At 55.4% G+C, this 19,812-nt stretch overlaps 1 protein-coding gene across 3 annotated transcripts in view; it reads left to right on the top strand.

Annotated features, from left to right (window-relative positions):
* Nucleotides 1–2,712: 2,712 nt before the first annotated feature.
* SMAD4 (SMAD family member 4) overlaps nt 2,713–19,812 on the top strand; it is a 33,639-nt gene continuing 16,539 nt past the window's right edge. The window contains exons 1-4 of one of the 3 annotated variants that reach the window (XM_041475264.1): nt 2,713–2,733; nt 16,162–16,527; nt 17,659–17,833; nt 18,239–18,268. In XM_041475264.1, the coding sequence (XP_041331198.1) occupies nt 16,279–16,527; nt 17,659–17,833; nt 18,239–18,268 (454 nt within the window). In that variant the 5' untranslated portion in view covers nt 2,713–2,733; nt 16,162–16,278. Of the gene's footprint in view, nt 2,734–13,549; nt 13,566–16,161; nt 16,528–17,658; nt 17,834–18,238; nt 18,269–19,812 lie in introns of those variants that run through there. The other 2 variants (XM_041475267.1, XM_041475266.1) reach the window with 2 other exon arrangements.

Here is a 19,812-nt window from a genome sequence, read left to right as displayed (position 1 = left end):
TAAAACTATACTAAAAGAGCAGAGAGAAAAGATGATCAGAAGGCTACAAAGAACAGGAATAGAATAGAATAGAATAGAATAGAATAGAATAGAATAGAATAGAATAGAATAGAATAGAATAGAATAGAATAGAATAGAATGCATAACAAAATCCTGTGACTGCTCACAGCCTCGGCACAGGTGTCTGTGACTGGTCATCAATTAAAAACAATCCACATGGACCAGTGGAAGATGCACCTGTTGCATTCCACAGCAGCAAATAATTATTGTTTAGTTATTGTTTACATTTCTTTCCTGAGGCTCCCAGCTCCTCAGGAGGGGAAAAGTCCTAGGAAAGGATTTTTAATAAAATATCATGGCTACAGGGATGTTCCTGGGGCAGGAGGGGCCCTGGGCCCCAGGGAGGTGAACGTCCCTCGGGAATGTGCAGAGGGGTTCCTTGGAGCACAGGAATACCGGGAATACCGGGAATACGGCTGTGCTCTGAGAGGAGCACGGAGAGCCCAGCTAAATCCGGCTGGGAAGGGAAATCCAGCTGGGAAATGCAGCCGAGGGTGTCCCAGCCTTGGTGTCAGCCGCTGCCCCGGCCCAGGGGGGACTCTGCAGCTGCCAGTGCAGAGAAATAAACACGGCCTTCGCTTTCTGCGTTTGTTTGTTTGTTTGTTTGGTGGGGGCTTGGTGTTTCTTTGTTTGGTTGGTTGGTTTGGGGTTTGTTTTGGGGGTTTTTGTTGGTTTCGGTTTTGGTTTTTGGTTTGGGTGTTTTGCTGTGTTGTATTTTTTTTTTTTAATTGGTAGGATTTTGGGGGTTTTTTTTGGCTTTTTTTTTGTTCATTTTGGGTTTTTTGTTTTGGGTGGGGTTTTTTTTTTTTTTTGGTTGTTGTTGTATTTTTGTTTAACAGACTTTAAAAACAGCTTCCCTGACTGAGTTATGTTTGTTCGTAAGGAGCAGCACATTAATTATTTACCCGGGGAGGTCTGGTTCCAGAAATGTGTGCTCTGGCGAGGTGGCAGGACTGGCCCGGGTCTCCCCGAAATCCGTGGTTTGGCGCAGGGGGCAGCTGCTAATGCAACACCAACACTTTATGAAATAAATGGGCAGGCCTGTCCAGGTGTAGCTCCAGGGCAAGCCCTGGGAGTACAATGGCTAAATCACCAACCATTGATGGGCAATTAGATAAGAACTCTTTAACAATGGAGCTAATTTGACAGCAATTGGTCCAACCGGTTTTAGCTCTGTAATCTTAAACAAAAATAGGTAACTTTTTATTCATAACAATGACCATTAGCACGGACGGGCAGCGTGGGCGGCAGGAGTTAGATCGGCGGGCTGGGGGCCGCGGCTGTGGGCGCCCGGCAGCCGCAGATGCGCTGACAGCTCGGGGGGACACGGGCCGGGCTGCTCGGGCTCGGTGTGACAGCGGTGCTGCAGCCTGGCCCTGCCGTGCTGGGGACACAAAGCCCTGTCCCCGGCTGCTCAGCACGCTCCTGTGCTCTCCCGAGGCTGCCTTTAGCCCACATCCACCGGGCAGTGCGGCGATGTTCGTTTGGGGTTCTCCCTCCGTGGCTCTGTGCTCATTAACAGCTTAATTAGGCTCTGTAATCCGCTGCTCTGTGTGTGTCCGGCAGTAGTGCCATGGCCTGGGACACTGCCCGGGGCTGCAGCGCCCGTCTCCCTCCTGAGTTACTCCAGATTTACAGAAACACGGGAGGCTTCAATGACACCTGCCCAGGAGGAGGTGGCACATGTAGGAGTATTATATATTGCTTTTCAGGGGAAGGTCTTCAGGACATGGAAGTGACTGTAAATTACTAAATAGTGTGAGCAGCAAATTTAGATGGGGCGATATAACAAATTTTTTTCATTCCCATTATTCTTGGTTCCTATTGGAGTGGCTGTGACAGCACACCAACGCCTTGCCAAAATCCCCTTATATTCAGCAAAAATACGTTGCGTTTTCCAGCGGACAAGGTACTTTGCACAGCTCTTTCCATTCTGTTTTGTATTCAAATGGGCAGGAAGGTGGAACACTGTAGCTCTGAAATACCTTTTCCTTTCCAGCTGAGCTGCTTCGGGGAGCTCGCTTGTGCCGGGTGAGGAGCCGTGAGAGGGGAGGCAGCGCAGCGTGCAGGGCTGTGGCTGCCGGGCTCCTGGGATCCACGCTGATCCCCAGCGTGGGCAGCAGGGCAGGGGGGATTCTGCCCCTGTGCCCTGGGCTCAGGTGAGAGCCCACCTGCAGAGCTGCCCCAGCCCTGGCTCCAGCAGCACAAGGACGTGGAGCTGCTGCAGCCAGTGCAGAGGAGGCACGGAGATGCTGCCAGGGCTGGAGCCCCTCTGCTCTGGAGCCAGCCTGGCCCAGCGGGGGCTGTTCCCCTGCACAAGAGAAGGCTCCAGGGACACCTCAGAGCCCCTGCCAGGGCCTCCAGGGGCTCCAGGAGAGCTGCACAGGGACTGGGGACAAGGCCTGCAGGGACAGCACACAGGCAATGGCTGCCACTGCCACAGGGCAGGCACAGATTTTGGCATCTTGGGCAGGAATTGCTGGCTGGCAGGGTGGGCAGGCCCTGGCACAGGGTGCCCAGAGCAGCTGGGGCTGCCCCTGGATCCCTGGCAGTGCCCAAAGCCAGGCTGGATAGGACTTAGAACAACATCATCAAGTGGGAGGTGTTATTGTCTGTGGCAGGGGGTTGGACTGGATGCTCCTTTAAAGGTTTGTCGCGCCCGGACGGGCCCAGGTAACATCCGCTCCCCGCTCCCGCCCGCCCGCTGCGATCCCTCCCGGGCTCCTTCTCCGGCCCTTGCCGGCCGCTTCCCCGGCCACTTCCCACCTCGCCGGGCTCCTTCCCGGCCTCTTGCCGGGCTCCTCCCCCGCTCCCTTCCCCTCCTTCCCGGGCTCCCTCCCTCCTTCATGGCCCCCCTGACCCTGGTCTCATCCCCACCCCCCTCCCGTCCCTTCATCACCTCCTCCCTGTCCCCTTTCCCACTTCCTCGCTTTTCCTCGGCGAGAAAAGCACGGGAACCCCCCCCCCCTCCCCCTACCAAACTTTTTAGTCTTACGTTTTAGACGCTGGGCAGCTGTCCTGGCGCGGCCGAGCATCGCCGCGCTGCCCGCACTCCGTCCCGCAGGCCGGACGAGCCCCGCCGTGGTTCGGTGGGGGCTCCCCGGTCCCCTGGCGTGTGCCATCGCCTGCGGGGTGCGGAGAGCCGTGCTGCTGGCGCTCCGGGCGGCGCAGGCTGCGCTCGGCCTGTGTTAATCGCTGAGCGCTCCCTGGGCTGCGCTGCGTGCCCGCGGCCTCGGCCGCCCGCGGGGCTCGGAGGTCGTGCCGCGGCTGGTGCCTGGAGCAGGGGGTGACCCCGCGCGGGATGGTGTCTTGTTAGAGCCCAGAGCCAGTGCTGCGGGCACCTCGCAGCGCCTGCTCTCACCAGCGCTTCAGCCGGGCCGGGGCCGAGCGCCCTGCCCCGGCCAGCGGGCAGCTCAGGGGGGCTCCTGTCCCTGCTCAGAGCTCCTGTCCCAGCTCAGAGCTCCTGTCCCATCTCAGGACTCCTGTCCCAGCTCATAGCTCCTGTCCCTGCTCAGGGCTCCTGTCCCCTCCCAGGCTGAGGCTCCTGGGCTGCAGCTCTTTTCCCAGCCCCTCCAGGAGCCTGACACAGGGCACAGCCCTTCACCCGGGCCTGTCCTGCCCCAGGGACACCTTGAAGTGACACTTGTCCTCCCGGCCCTGCCCTTTCCCTGTGACTGCGAGGAGTTTCTTCCCACTCCGCATTCATGAACCTCTCTGGATTTGCTTGTTGCATCAGCACGCATGTTTAATATTGATTCAGGAACTTTATTTCAAAGAGCTGAGGCCCAGGGAGAAGCACCGAGTGCCTCACGCTGATTAGAATTCCGTTTTTAAGTAGATAGCTCTTTACATAATGCATTCAGGCTGGGCTGGCACAATGGGGATGTGAGCTTTGAGAGGACTCGACTGGCTTGGTGAGAACAAAGGTGCTGAGAGCAGATCCTGGCCAGGAGCTGCTGTTAGGTCCTGCAGGGATTTTAGAGCTCTGTTTCTCTCTGCTGTTAACCTCCTGAAAAACTGTACTTTTGGTCAGGGCTGGAATTTTCCCGCTGTGCCTAGAGGTGAGTTTTTGTTGAGCCCTAGCAAAGGCAGAGAACACAATCCCTGTGCAGATTGCTGTAGAGAGCAGATGTTATCTAGCTCACCTCTTGCTGGGCTGTGGGAATCACAGCACTCCTGGGCAGGCAGGGCTCCTCTGTATGAGGCTTTGACCAACCACTGTGGGCAGAAGCCTCCCCAAGAGGAGGGGGCCCTGCAGGATCCTCCGGGACCGGGTGTGCTCTGTCATTCCACCAGGAGGAATTCCACACCTCTGCTCCCTGCGCCTGGCCTTTCCCAGGATTTCATCTCCTGCTCCCCGTGGTGCAGGGTGGGACACGGGGGCTGTCCCCGGGCTGAGCTGTGTCCCGGTGCAGGGTGGGACACGGGGAATGTCCCAGGGCTGAGCTGTGTCCCGGTGCAGGGTGGGACACAGGGAATGTCCCCAGGGCTGAGCTGTGTCCCGATGCAGGGTGGGACACAGGGAATGTCCCCAGGGCTGAGCTGTGTCCCGGTGCAGGGTGGGACACAGGGAATGTCCCCGGGCTGAGCTGTGTCCCGGTGCAGGGTGGGACACAGGGAATGTCCCCGGGCTGAGCTGTGTCCCGGTGCAGGGACACAGGGAATGTCCCCGGGCTGAGCTGTGTCCCGGTGCAGGGACACAGGGAATGTCCCCGGGCTGAGCTGTGTCCCGGTGCAGGGTGGGACACGGGGAATGTCCCAGGGCTGAGCTGTGTCCCGGTGCAGGGTGGGACACAGGGAATGTCCCCAGGGCTGAGCTGTGTCCCGATGCAGGGTGGGACACAGGGAATGTCCCCAGGGCTGAGCTGTGTCCCGGTGCAGGGTGGGACACAGGGAATGTCCCCGGGCTGAGCTGTGTCCCGGTGCAGGGTGGGACACAGGGAATGTCCCCGGGCTGAGCTGTGTCCCGGTGCAGGGTGGGACACAGGGAATGTCCCCGGGCTGAGCTGTGTCCCGGTGCAGGGTGGGACACGGGGAATGTCCCAGGGCTGAGCTGTGTCCCGGTGCAGGGTGGGACACAGGGAATGTCCCCAGGGCTGAGCTGTGTCCCGATGCAGGGTGGGACACAGGGAATGTCCCCAGGGCTGAGCTGTGTCCCGGTGCAGGGTGGGACACAGGGAATGTCCCCGGGCTGAGCTGTGTCCCGGTGCAGGGTGGGACACAGGGAATGTCCCCGGGCTGAGCTGTGTCCCGGTGCAGGGTGGGACACAGGGAATGTCCCCGGGCTGAGCTGTGTCCCGGTGCAGGGTGGGACACGGGGAATGTCCCAGGGCTGAGCTGTGTCCCGGTGCAGGGTGGGACACAGGGAATGTCCCCAGGGCTGAGCTGTGTCCCGATGCAGGGTGGGACACAGGGAATGTCCCCAGGGCTGAGCTGTGTCCCGGTGCAGGGTGGGACACAGGGAATGTCCCCGGGCTGAGCTGTGTCCCGGTGCAGGGTGGGACACAGGGAATGTCCCCGGGCTGAGCTGTGTCCCGGTGCAGGGTGGGACACAGGGAATGTCCCCGGGCTGAGCTGTGTCCCGGTGCAGGGTGGGACACGGGGAATGTCCCAGGGCTGAGCTGTGTCCCGGTGCAGGGTGGGACACAGGGAATGTCCCCAGGGCTGAGCTGTGTCCCGATGCAGGGTGGGACACAGGGAATGTCCCCAGGGCTGAGCTGTGTCCCGGTGCAGGGTGGGACACAGGGAATGTCCCCGGGCTGAGCTGTGTCCCGGTGCAGGGTGGGACACAGGGAATGTCCCCGGGCTGAGCTGTGTCCCGGTGCAGGGTGGGACACAGGGAATGTCCCCGGGCTGAGCTGTGTCCCGGTGCAGGGTGGGACACGGGGAATGTCCCAGGGCTGAGCTGTGTCCCGGTGCAGGGTGGGACACAGGGAATGTCCCCAGGGCTGAGCTGTGTCCCGATGCAGGGTGGGACACAGGGAATGTCCCCAGGGCTGAGCTGTGTCCCGGTGCAGGGTGGGACACAGGGAATGTCCCCGGGCTGAGCTGTGTCCCGGTGCAGGGTGGGACACAGGGAATGTCCCCGGGCTGAGCTGTGTCCCGGTGCAGGGTGGGACACAGGGAATGTCCCCGGGCTGAGCTGTGTCCCGGTGCAGGGTGGGACACGGGGAATGTCCCAGGGCTGAGCTGTGTCCCGGTGCAGGGTGGGACACAGGGAATGTCCCCAGGGCTGAGCTGTGTCCCGATGCAGGGTGGGACACAGGGAATGTCCCCAGGGCTGAGCTGTGTCCCGGTGCAGGGTGGGACACAGGGAATGTCCCCGGGCTGAGCTGTGTCCCGGTGCAGGGTGGGACACAGGGAATGTCCCCGGGCTGAGCTGTGTCCCGGTGCAGGGTGGGACACAGGGAATGTCCCCGGGCTGAGCTGTGTCCCGGTGCAGGGTGGGACACGGGGAATGTCCCAGGGCTGAGCTGTGTCCCGGTGCAGGGTGGGACACAGGGAATGTCCCCAGGGCTGAGCTGTGTCCCGATGCAGGGTGGGACACAGGGAATGTCCCCAGGGCTGAGCTGTGTCCCGGTGCAGGGTGGGACACAGGGAATGTCCCCGGGCTGAGCTGTGTCCCGGTGCAGGGTGGGACACAGGGAATGTCCCCGGGCTGAGCTGTGTCCCGGTGCAGGGTGGGACACAGGGAATGTCCCCGGGCTGAGCTGTGTCCCGGTGCAGGGTGGGACACGGGGAATGTCCCAGGGCTGAGCTGTGTCCCGGTGCAGGGTGGGACACAGGGAATGTCCCCAGGGCTGAGCTGTGTCCCGATGCAGGGTGGGACACAGGGAATGTCCCCAGGGCTGAGCTGTGTCCCGGTGCAGGGTGGGACACAGGGAATGTCCCCGGGCTGAGCTGTGTCCCGGTGCAGGGTGGGACACAGGGAATGTCCCCGGGCTGAGCTGTGTCCCGGTGCAGGGTGGGACACAGGGAATGTCCCCGGGCTGAGCTGTGTCCCGGTGCAGGGTGGGACACGGGGAATGTCCCAGGGCTGAGCTGTGTCCCGGTGCAGGGTGGGACACAGGGAATGTCCCCAGGGCTGAGCTGTGTCCCGATGCAGGGTGGGACACAGGGAATGTCCCCAGGGCTGAGCTGTGTCCCGGTGCAGGGTGGGACACAGGGAATGTCCCCGGGCTGAGCTGTGTCCCGGTGCAGGGTGGGACACAGGGAATGTCCCCGGGCTGAGCTGTGTCCCGGTGCAGGGTGGGACACAGGGAATGTCCCCGGGCTGAGCTGTGTCCCGGTGCAGGGTGGGACACGGGGAATGTCCCAGGGCTGAGCTGTGTCCCGGTGCAGGGTGGGACACAGGGAATGTCCCCAGGGCTGAGCTGTGTCCCGATGCAGGGTGGGACACAGGGAATGTCCCCAGGGCTGAGCTGTGTCCCGGTGCAGGGTGGGACACAGGGAATGTCCCCGGGCTGAGCTGTGTCCCGGTGCAGGGTGGGACACAGGGAATGTCCCCGGGCTGAGCTGTGTCCCGGTGCAGGGTGGGACACAGGGAATGTCCCCGGGCTGAGCTGTGTCCCGGTGCAGGGTGGGACACGGGGAATGTCCCAGGGCTGAGCTGTGTCCCGGTGCAGGGTGGGACACGCTCCTGTCCCAGCTCAGGGCTCCTGTCCCAGCTCAGAGCTCCTGTCCCATCTCAGAGCTCCTGTCCCATCTCAGAGCTCCTGTCCCAGCTCAGAGCTCCTGTCCCTGCTCAGAGCTCCTGTCCCAGCTCAGGGCTCCTGTCCCAGCTCAGGGCTCCTGTCCCTGCTCAGGGCTCCTGTCCCAGCTCAGAGCTCCTGTCCCATCTCAGGACTCCTGTCCCAGCTCATAGCTCCTGTCCCTGCTCAGGGCTCCTGTCCCCTCCCAGGCTGAGGCTCCTGGGCTGCAGCTCTTTTCCCAGCCCCTCCAGGAGCCTGACACAGGGCACAGCCCTTCACCCGGGCCTGTCCTGCCCCAGGGACACCTTGAAGTGACACTTGTCCTCCCGGCCCTGCCCTTTCCCTGTGACTGCGAGGAGTTTCTTCCCACTCCGCATTCATGAACCTCTCTGGATTTGCTTGTTGCATCAGCACGCATGTTTAATATTGATTCAGGAACTTTATTTCAAAGAGCTGAGGCCCAGGGAGAAGCACCGAGTGCCTCACGCTGATTAGAATTCCGTTTTTAAGTAGATAGCTCTTTACATAATGCATTCAGGCTGGGCTGGCACAATGGGGATGTGAGCTTTGAGAGGACTCGACTGGCTTGGGGAGGACAAAGGGGCTGAGAGCCGATCCTGGCCAGGAGCTGCTGTTAGGTCCTGCAGGGATTTTAGAGCTCTGTTTCTCTCTGCTGTTAACCTCCTGAAAAACTGTACTTTTGGTCAGGGCTGGAATTTTCCCGCTGTGCCTAGAGGTGAGTTTTTGTTGAGCCCTAGCAAAGGCAGAGAACACAATCCCTGTGCAGATTGCTGTAGAGAGCAGATGTTATCTAGCTCACCTCTTGCTGGGCTGTGGGAATCACAGCACTCCTGGGCAGGCAGGGCTCCTCTGTATGAGGCTTTGACCAACCACTGTGGGCAGAAGCCTCCCCAAGAGGAGGGGGCCCTGCAGGATCCTCCGGGACCGGGTGTGCTCTGTCATTCCACCAGGAGGAATTCCACACCTCTGCTCCCTGCGCCTGGCCTTTCCCAGGATTTCATCTCCTGCTCCCCGTGGTGCAGGGTGGGACACGGGGGCTGTCCCCGGGCTGAGCTGTGTCCCGGTGCAGGGACACAGGGAATGTCCCCGGGCTGAGCTGTGTCCCGGTGCAGGGTGGGACACGGGGAATGTCCCAGGGCTGAGCTGTGTCCCGGTGCAGGGTGGGACACAGGGAATGTCCCCAGGGCTGAGCTGTGTCCCGATGCAGGGTGGGACACAGGGAATGTCCCCAGGGCTGAGCTGTGTCCCGGTGCAGGGTGGGACACAGGGAATGTCCCCGGGCTGAGCTGTGTCCCGGTGCAGGGACACAGGGAATGTCCCCGGGCTGAGCTGTGTCCCGGTGCAGGGTGGGACACAGGGAATGTCCCCGGGCTGAGCTGTGTGGCTCGAGTGACAGAGGAGGTCATGTACTGCAGTGTGCAGATCTTCCTGCTCTGACCACACAGAGGCCTGTACTGAAAGGAGCAGTTGTTTTTCAGCCGTGTGTTTTCTCAAAAATCAGAAGGAGCAGAGAAATGTGTAGAGTGGAACTTCCTGGGGTTTAAAACACATGGTGCAGTCCCGCCCTTACTGCAGAGTTAGCTTTTCCCGTGCCCTCGGAGGGGTTTGGAGTGGGGTTACCGTGGTGTCAGTTCCTCCAACAAGAGGCAGAGCCCCGAGGGAGCTTTGCTCCCTCTGCACCCTCAGTCTGGGGCACTTGGGAAGTGCTTCTGGACCGGGCTGGATGCACAGGTGGGAGCTGGGAGGAGCAAACATGCCCAGAGCTGCTCCTGGGCACCCACTCACACCAGCCTCTCCCATGGGGAGAGGGCTGCTCCGGCTTCTCAAACGTGAGTTTGTGTCAACACAAAACTGCTGCCACTCAGCGTTTTCTTCAAGCTCTTCTCCAGTTCTCCAGTGTTCTGCTGCCGTGTGTCTTAAATTTCGGTAGCAGCTGCCAGAGAGGTGAGGAGAATTGATACTGATGATTCAGATGCACGCTCAAAAATAGTGTTCTGGGCACTGTTAGCTCTGCTGCACAGAGCAGGGGCAGCGTGGTGCCTTCTCAGTGCTCCTTCCCTGCTCTTTAATGCTAATTGTTCTCACGTCTACAAGCATTTTGCTGCTGTTCACCCGTGGGGCAAGTAGATAATAATCTAATGTGCTGGAAAGTATCTGCAGTTGAATCACTTACTCATATCTTCATCAAATCACGAGCTGCTTTTTGTTTTATTGGTTTATGGATTTTCCCCTATCGTGTTTATCATAAAACTTCTGCCCTTGCATTATTAAACAGCAAAACTGCATAATAATGTTCTGGTGGTTAAAAGCCATCAAGTGTATTCCTGGCATCTTTGTGTTTGTCTAATTCTGGAGACAGCAGCTGATGCAGGAGCCTTTCTCGTGTGAAATGTTCTAGCAGGACGTCAATGTGCACGCTATTCTAATTAGCCAGTTCGTTAGTGTCGCGTTACTGCCTGGTATCAGAATGCTGGAGATCTGCCTGCGATGGCTCTTACTCATGAATCACACTCCCAGAGCATCACTGGCAGCTTCAAGCAAGCAATTCTTCTTTTTCCTTAGATACACTTTCCCAAAAATCGCTTTCGTGGTTGCAGCTTGGAGATGCAGTTTTGTTCTTTCAGGTGTGTTTTGCATTAATTCATTCCCCAGAATTACATCCCCCACATCCTTCCCGTTGGTCTGGCTGCGGCTGTCCTTGTCGCTTTGTTACCGTGTACATGGCTGTGTTTCCTTGCCTTGGTGGAAGTCGTTCTGTGGAGCTCACGGCAGCAGCGTTCCCTGCAGGGTGGCTGCTGGGGCAGGGCGTTCTGCTGCAGACCTGCAGCGGTCAGGCCCTCTGCAGCCTGGGGACCGAGGCGTGAGGGCAGGAGCTGCACCCGGGGAATGCCGTGGGACACACGGGCTGGTGTCACGTCTGTCACACTGCCCATCCCTGCTGGTGACACCAGCCCCTGCCAGGATTTACTGCTTTACTGCAGGAGCTGCACCCGGGGAATGCCGTGGGACACACAGGCTGGTGTCACATCTGTCACACTGCCCATCCCTGCTGGTGACACCAGCCCCTGCCAGGATTTACTGCTTTACTGCAGGAGCTGCACCCGGGGAATGCCGTGGGACACACGGGCTGCTGTCACACCTGTCTCACTGCCCATCCCTGCTGGTGACACCAGCCCCTGCCAGGATTTACTGCTTTACTGCAGGAGCTGCACCCGGGGAATGCCGTGGGACACACAGGCTGGTGTCACATCTGTCACACTGCCCATCCCTGCTGGTGACACCAGCCCCTGCCAGGATTTACTGCTTTACTGCAGGAGCTGCACCCGGGGAATGCCGTGGGACACACGGGCTGGTGTCACGTCTGTCACACTGCCCATCCCTGCTGGTGACACCAGCCCCTGCCAGGATTTACTGCTTGGGCTGAGGGCTGGTTTGTGTCAGAGGGCGCCTTGGCAGTCTGCGTTGTGGGCACTTGGACGGGGCTGCCAGGGATCCTGTGCCGATGGTCACTCGCGTGCTCTGGGGACACCGGGCTGCCTGCTTGTGCAAAAAGAGGACAGTTCTCTCTCTGCCTTGCTGCTCAAGGGCTTCCTGAGCCCCAGGCGTGCCACGGCAGCATGTGTAAAACCCTTTTAGATTTTGACTCCACAGGCTGGTTGGATTTCCATCACAAGGGTGCACTCAGGCTCTGTGGATGGGACAGCCTGGTCTGAGAGGGAGAAAACGAGATAAGTTTTACCAGAATCAGTCTGAGAGACTTTTAGAGAGCTGAAGATAAATAATGATAGCTTATTATCGTAAATAATCTGCAGGTGGTGTTTTCCTACTCTCTGTTTTATTGTTTTTCTCAAAGATTGTTAATGAGGAAGGTGTCTTGTTAATTAGCCAGTCAGGTGAAATGTATTGATTAATTGACCGACCAGGTCTGTCTGTATTGGAACAAAGTATAACAGAGGATGCAGAGTAAAGACCAGGCTTTATGCCAGCCAGCCTTCTGGGGAGTCTGTGCATTTCTTACTCAGCAGTGACAGTCACAAATCCGTGGTGGGTGCTGCGCGCTGTGTGTGCTGTGTGCTGCCCCGGTGTGTTCCTCAGCCTTCCCCAGCCCCCTGCACCTGCAGCACCCTGCGTGCGTCTGTCCCAGCGCTGCTTCCCGCTCTCCTTCACACCTTTACAGAGGGCCACTGCAGCCTGGACGCCTGCAGGAGCTGTTTTTCCAGTTGTGCTATTTATTTTGTGTTATTTTTTTCTTAAGCACAGCATTCAGCAGCTTGGCTGTGACAAACAAAGTGTTAGGTGGTCCCTCCAGGTCACAGGACTTCTCACGTAATTCTCCCTCTGAGCAGTGAAGGCTCCCAAGCGTTCTCACGATTGGGAAATCCCTGCTTTGCTGTAGGAAGTGGAGGAATGAGGCTCGTGTGCTGGGGTGGAGGGGCCGTAGGCCTCCTGCCCGTCCCCGAAGGCAATACCCATCGGGTTTGTGCTGCTGCATTTTTAGGCTGAGCTTCTTGGTGAACCCGATCCCCGCGCAGCTGCCGCTGGCCTGGCCCCGCTGTGCGAGCGCGGGGCTCTGGGGCTGCGCACTGCCGGCGTGGGGTTCCTCTGCGCTGTGCCTGCCTCCAGCTCCATCCCCGCCGCCCGCTGCGGCTGCTGCTTGCTGCCTTGGGCTCGGTGGTTCGCCCCAAATTGCCAAGTGTGGCTTCCATGGGGGGCGAGGGGGAAGAGAAACTGCTTCTCAGTGGTGAAAGTATTACTTTAAGGTTGCTTTTAACATGTCGGAAAGGATGTGAGTGTTTCTTAAGGGTGTGGGTTTGTAGCTCCAGGGCAGATCTCAGCTGGATCACAGTGTTGAAAATGGGAATTGTTTGGATGAAGGGGTTTTTCAGCCGAGTTTAAAAATTTGCATGGCTGAATGACTAGAGCACTTTGACTGGGGTTTAGTAAGGTTTTGGAGACTTTTAGCAGCCCCTGCCCTTTATGCCTCAGAGGAGCTTCTGCACAGCTGTAGTAACACCTCCATAAAGGCAAGGAAGTGAAATCCACATGAGTTTTTTTTCCTAACCATGAAAATCAGAAAGACTTTTTTCTGTTTCTAAACCCCCTTCTTCAGGCTCTGTGTGTGTGTGTCTGCCTGTTGTTCTGTAGAACGTCGAACTGAAACATACCTCAGCGACCCATGGGCCTCAAGCGAGGCTGTCCAAGTGATCCTATCTCTTAATACTTAATTTGCTGCCTGAAGAGTTGCTGGGAGTGTTTGGAAGCCGTGTTTTTCCTGCCCGTGTTTTTTTGGCACTTTGTTCTGGGCTGTGCTAGTCTGTAGCGCTGTCTTGCTGGTGCGGCTGAGGAGGTGCTGGCACACGAGGTGGAATGTTGGGTTTCTGTTCCATAAATGCACTGTTTATCCCTTCATCTGCTTTTTGTGCGTCGCCTGGTGTTCTCTGGCTGATCAGGAGCCCCTGGCTTCCGCAGGAGGGAATGCCCTCCCGCGGCTTGTGCAGAGGATGCTGAGTGCGAAGCCTTGTCTCCGTTATCTGGGCACAGCAGTAAGATAATCGCTGTTTGGAGAGAGCGTGTCCCAGCTGATCCAAAAACAGTGGCACGGTCTGGGTCGGCGCGGGGCCTGTTTTGCATTCCTGCCCCTAAGACAAGTATAAGTAGGGCGAGGGCAGTCTCCTGGCAGCTCGGGGGGCTCCTTCTCCCCCGTGGGTAAGTCAGCCGTGTGCGATTCCAGTTCTGCAAGGCGGCGTGCGGGGAGAGCGGCTCGCCCTTTTGGGATCCCTCTGTGTTGTTCAGGTAACTGCTTCTGGCAGAGTTAGCCACAGGCCTTGCAGTGAGGCGTGGGCCACCACTGCTGCATTTCCAGAGTTAGACAGCTGCTTCGTGTCTTGCGTTTTATTGCACGGGCTGCATTTCTGTGCTGCCGTGGGGAGGCAGCGTGTGCAGTGATGGAGTTTGTTCAGGTCTGCGTCTGCCTGCAGGCAGGGAGCAGTTCCAGTCAGCAGCTGGTTATCCTTCTCAGAGAGACAAGTTTGAAAGGCGATTGTAATTACCTGTCGATCTAAACTTCTTTTGTCTTTTGGATTTGCCTCCCTTCCGAGGTTCTTGTTCTGGTGCTTAGCTTACCTGGAACTCTAGTTGTTGTTTGCTTGTTTTGTAATTTACTCGTTTCTTCTTAGATAATGAAACAAACTATTTTATGTAGCGCAGAATCATGGACTTGTTAAGGCTGGAAAAGACCTTTAAAACCCTTGACCCTGGGTGTTGCCAGGTCTGTAACTCTGTGAAACACTTGTTAGTGCTTTACCTTAGCTCTGCCTTTTTTGTGTGCTGGTTCCTCTCTCTGTGCCCAGCGTAGTGAGGAGGTGCCGAGACGCCTCTCCAACGTGTGACTGAGCTAAAGATGGGCTCCTCGAGCTGTTTGTGAGAAACTACGTTTGTGGAGCGTGGAAACTCGGCCTGCCCTCGAAACACAGCGGTGCTTCTGGAGAAATGTGTGGCGGCGCTGGTGCGCGCTGCCCTCCGCCCTCGGCTCTGGCACGGACACAGCAGCAGCAGCAGCGCCCACAGTCCTGAGCCAGAGACCCGCCTTTCAGAAGTGCTGAGCAGTCAGAAGTTCCCCTTGAGCACAGGGGCAGCTGAGGGGTGACTCAACATTTCTGGAGATCGTTCTGATTAAATAAGGTCTTATTTGCTTGATCTGAACCTTCTGAAAGCCGGCGAGCAGAATTCTCATTCATGGTTTTGGGGCTGTAGGAGATAAAGCTGCGTGTCTAATTTTAATCGTCTCTTTATTTAAAGCTCCTTTAGCTAATAGCTTTATCAGGGTTTATTTGTGATTACTTATGCATATCTAGCTGGGGTGGTGTTCTGTATTTAAGGAAAAAGATGTTCTATTCTGTTTTAGCTGACAGGCTTTTACAGATTAGTGTGAGTTGCCATAGAGAATGACTGGCAGTTTAAGCTTGATTTTTGAAAGGAGCTTATTGAATTGAAGCACAAAAAAAGCTCAGCACAGAGGGAGAAATTTTAATAGCTAGGTAAAACCCATGATCCTACTCAAATTTAGAGATAATTGTTTTCCTTTGGGAAAAAATTATGTGCAGAAGCATCCTTACAAAAGAAGAAAAGGCTGGAATATGGGAGGGAGGGGGAAGGATTTTCACCGTGTATTTTTTCAAGTATACCAAAGCGTGATGTATTCCATTTAAAACTGTAGAAAATATCAAATAAGGAAGAGTCTGTTTCCTTTTAAAATTGTGCTGGATTTGTCTAACAGCATTCGTTTTACAAGGGGGGAAGCCATGTGTTCACACTGTGTGATGCCATAACTTTCTAAATTAACATCACACTCTTATTTTTGTGCAACGCATTTGTTTCCAATAAATAGCTGCTACTTCGGTGCCTCTAATAACATGGAAAATTCCAGTGCAGTAACAGGTCTCTGACTGGACGTGTTCCTCCTCAGATAAAGTGACAGGCTTGTTTTTCCCTGAACTTCTGAAATCAGATATATTTTATTTACACGGTCGGGAATGACGCGGTAGTTTTCAGAAAGGCTGCTGTTTTGAGCTTACCCAGAAAACGTGGTAAAATCACTTCTGTGTGTTTGTTGCCAGTGTTTTAGGGAAGCCAGAGCCTGTGGAAATGTCTTGGCTGGTGATTAGGTGGAGCCAGAGTTGCCTGAAGAGCCAGAGCAGCTCTTTGGGAGCCCTGGGCTCCTCCTCTGAGGAAGACAAGTGGGAAGGGGATTTTCTGAGTGGCTCTGGGTGGTCTGTCTTGATCCAGAAAAGACAAATGCTGGGGTTTTCATATCCAAAGACACACGTGATCCTGAGCCACCTAGATGTGTATTAAGGGAATGGCCAGGTACGGTTTTTGCCTTTCTGGTTAGCGAGGAGAAGCAGAGCTGGCGTGAGGAGAGAGGCAGCTGGGCTGTGGGCAGGGCTGGCTGAAGGTGAGGGGTGATCCTGGTGTGCCTCGGTGCTTCCTCACGGCTCGGGCCTTGTGCACATCAGCACCCTGGGCTCCCACCCCGTGTTCTCACTGGCTTTCATCCTGCCGGGGTGAAACCCGGGAGATCAGTGCTCTCCTTCTCCTGATTCACCTAAGGATCCCTGCCTTTCTATATGCACGTACTGCGCATATAAACAGTAACCTTTATTTAAATATTGTTACTAGGGGAAGAATAAATCTTACATCTAAAACTGTGCAGGCCGCCCCTTAGGCATGTTTTAGCTGTCATGGGACAAGCAATGCAGTTTTTTCATGTGCTTTTAATATCCTGCACTTAGCTTGAAAATAAAAGAAGAAAAAAAGCCACAGACTTCCTTAGAAACATGATCTGCGATTTGTTAAAAACGATTCTAATGTAGATATTTTTTCCTCCTAGGTTTTACCAAGAGACAGTACATCTAACACTTAACTTGGATCATCTCTTGTTCATCAGCTTGAAAATCATAACAGCCCCCAAAACTGACATTTGATCTGAAAGAAAAAGCTGTGACAAATGGACAATATGTCTATTACTAACACACCAACAAGTAATGATGCTTGTCTGAGCATTGTTCACAGCTTGATGTGCCATCGACAAGGTGGAGAGAGCGAAACTTTCGCAAAGCGCGCAATTGAAAGTTTAGTTAAAAAGCTAAAGGAGAAAAAAGATGAATTGGATTCTTTGATTACAGCTATAACCACAAACGGAGCTCACCCTAGCAAGTGTGTTACGATACAGAGAACGCTGGACGGGAGGCTGCAGGTCAGTACCAGTGCAAGCCAGACGAGTTCCTCCTGGAGAGCTGCCCGACAGGGAGCAGAGCACTGCTGAGGGGCTCTGTCCCTGCTCTGTCCCTGCTCTGTCCCTGCTCTGTCCCTGCTCTGCCCCTGCTCTGTCCCTGCATCCCCTGTGTGTGCTGATCCCCTGGGTGTGTGTTTGCTGATCCCCTGTGTGTGCTGATCCCCTGGGTGTGTGTTTGCTGATCCCCTGTGTGTGCTGATCCCCTGGGTGTGTGTTTGCTGATCCCCTGTGTGTGCTGATCCCCTGGGTGTGTGTTTGCTGATCCCCTGTGTGTGCTGATCCCCTGGGTGTGTGTTTGCTGATCCCCTGTGTGTGCTGATCCCCTGGGTGTGTGCTCAGCCCCGGGGTGTGTGCTCAGCCCCTGGGTGTGTGCTCAGCCCCGGGGTGTGTGCTCAGCCCCGGGTGCTGGCAGTGTGCGGCGGGGCGCAGCAGGGCCCGTCGCATGCCCGGCTCTGGTGCTGTGTGTGCCTGGTCCCTGCTCAGCTCCGCGCTGCCCTGCAGTGACCGCAGCGTGCTCCCTGCCTGGGCCCTCGCTGGGGGCTGAGCTGAGCACCTGCATTGGCCGGGGCTGGACAGGACTCCCTCCCTGTCCACCTGGGGCTGTCATCTCCTGGCCCCGGGGCAGATGGCGTGGTGGCTGGATAGCTCTCTGTCTACCCTAGAGGCATTTAAAAAATTCATTTATCTATTTATTTGTATTTATGGATTGGCATCCTTCTGCTTGCAAATTCCTGATGGTAAATTCCTAGCTTCGCACCTTGTTCCTCTTCTGGGGCAAAGCCCCTTCACATCCACAGTGGGGAGGGTGACCGTACCTAGTGCCTGGAGCACAAGTTCTGCTTCTGCCATTCTGTATCCAGTATTTCTTACTTAAGAATCACAGTGTTGACTAAACTGTGGCAAAACCCTAATAGAAACTTGTTTCTGTTGGGCACAGAAGCCGTGCAGGAACTGAACACCACCTTTTTTTACAATAAATTTTGGTGATGGAGGGAGGGCGTAGTGCTGTTTGTCCCCTTCCCTTTGTGCTCCTCGCTGTGCGGAGTGCAGCTCCCTGCTGCTTTCCCCATCAGCTTTTGTCTGACATTCCAGGTGGCTGGCCGCAAGGGATTCCCTCATGTGATTTACGCCCGGCTCTGGAGGTGGCCTGATCTTCATAAAAATGAACTCAAGCATGTTAAATATTGTCAGTATGCTTTTGACTTAAAATGTGACAGTGTCTGTGTAAACCCTTACCATTATGAGCGCGTCGTGTCGCCTGGCATTGGTGAGTACTCCCTTGGGTTACAGCGCAGCACTGGGGGCGAAATGTGAAACATTTCTGGCTGTAGAAAACGCAGGCCCGAGTTAGAAACATTAACTTTTAATGATCTGATTATAGATTGCCCTCGTATGCTCTTGCCTTTCTCGGTGCAGTTACTGTTTTGCCGTTGTTCCAGATGTGAAGGGCGAGTTTGTGGCTTTTGTTTGAGCCTTTGTGTCGGGTTAGCACGCGGCTCTTGCAGTTGCTGTGCGTCCTGGGAGTAGCTGAGCAGACAGGCTGGTCTCCTGGTGGAAGGGGTCTGACCAGTAGAGTCTGCAGTGCTGGTTTTCAAGGGCTGATAAATGTTTGAAGGTGTCGTGAGATCTCTGAATCCATTCCTGTGCCCCCTTTTCTCTCTTCTCTTTAAAGATCTCTCGGGACTGACGCTGCAGAGCTCAGGTGAGTGGCTGTGTTTGTGTTGCGTTCCTGTGGGCACGGGCTGTGCCAGGGCCTGCAGAGCTGCTTTTGTCCCTCTGCCTCCCAAAAACCTCCTCAGAACCCTGTCTGGGGCAAGGATCCGTAAATCCCTTGGGCACGGGCTCCGGCCAGGCCCCAGCTACGTCCTGCATTCATCACTTCCCACCTGTGAAACCCAACAGAAAACCAAAAATCCCACTCTGAATGCTGCTGCTTAGTGAAAAAAGACACCCAAAACTGTGTGCACCTGTATGATATGCTAATTAATTGGATTGGGCATGCTAAATGTGATTTAGTAAGAAGGAAAGAATGGCAATTCTGTAATTAATTCTGCAGTTGGATGAAGGAGTCTGATATCCTTGCTTTCCCTGAAGCTTGAGAGAAATTGGACATGAAATCTCACATGAGCATTAATCAGAAATCTGAGATTCACTGCTGGTAACTGCTTTATTTCAAGCTTGTTTTATTCTCCTCCCAGAGGAAATTCATGGAGGAAGAAATCTGTGTGATCCAGTGATTTTAGCACATTATTAAAAGTATCCAAGCAAAAATGAACTGGAAAAATCCCCACCAAACATCCCAGCAAACTTAACTTGACAAGCTGTAATGCATGTGCTCATCTCTGCTGATTTGCATTGTTACCTGTGTCTTCTGGAAAATTGTCCTTCTGTAGAGAATCAGAGCTGAATTTTCCACTATTAAATTATTTCATCATTTAACACCAGCAGCTAAATACATCATAAGCATTCCCTTGTCCTGCTCCTGGTCTTGCAGCAGGAAACAGGTTTTGACACATTTAGTCTGCTTTAAAAAGGAGCATGGGAGGTGATGTATGTAGGAGTCAGTGGCATACATAGAAATAAGTTATTGAAGTGGCAGTGGCAATTCCCTGGTGCTGTGTGTGGAATAGTTTGAATTACTGGCTACACTGCTGAATGTAGAATTGTTTCCTGTGGTGTTTGAATGTTGATTTGATTTCCTAGTCAGTTTGAATGGGAGTTGCTTAAGGTTACCCCAGGGATGCATGAAGTTTATGTGCCACGTTCACAAATTTGTATTTTTCATGGGAGCTCAGTGTGTGTGCCCCCGTTTGTGTTCCAGAAATTGGCTTGTTAGCTGCTGCCTTAGCACAGACCAGCTGCTTGAAGAAAACACCTTTTTCCCTTGTGTTAGCTGTGCCCAGAGCTGGGCTGGGGAGCAGAAGGCTCCTGCAGCCCCTGCAGTGGGGCTGAGCTGCGTGTGCAGGGGCAGCGAGCAGAGCCAGCAGCTCCTGTGGGTGCAGAGCCCAGAGCTGCTGCTGCTCTGCAGGGCTGTGAGTGTGCTGTGAGTGTGAGTGTGAGTGTGTGTGTGCTCTGAGTGTGTGCTCTGAGTGTGTGCTCTGAGTGTGAGTGTGCTGTGAGTGTGAGTGTGTGTGCTCTGAGTGTGCTGTGAGCTCTGCTCTGCAGGGCTGTGAGTGTGCTGTGAGTGTGAGTGTGAGTGTGCTCTGAGTGTGTGCTCTGAGTGTGAGTGTGCTGTGAGCTCTGCTC

This window comes from Pyrgilauda ruficollis, unplaced genomic scaffold (genome assembly GCF_017590135.1).
Source record: "Pyrgilauda ruficollis isolate IOZ18807 unplaced genomic scaffold, ASM1759013v1 scaffold347, whole genome shotgun sequence".
NCBI classification, from domain to species: domain Eukaryota; kingdom Metazoa; phylum Chordata; class Aves; order Passeriformes; family Passeridae; genus Pyrgilauda; species Pyrgilauda ruficollis.
This window is presented reverse-complemented; position numbering and strand designations above follow the sequence as displayed.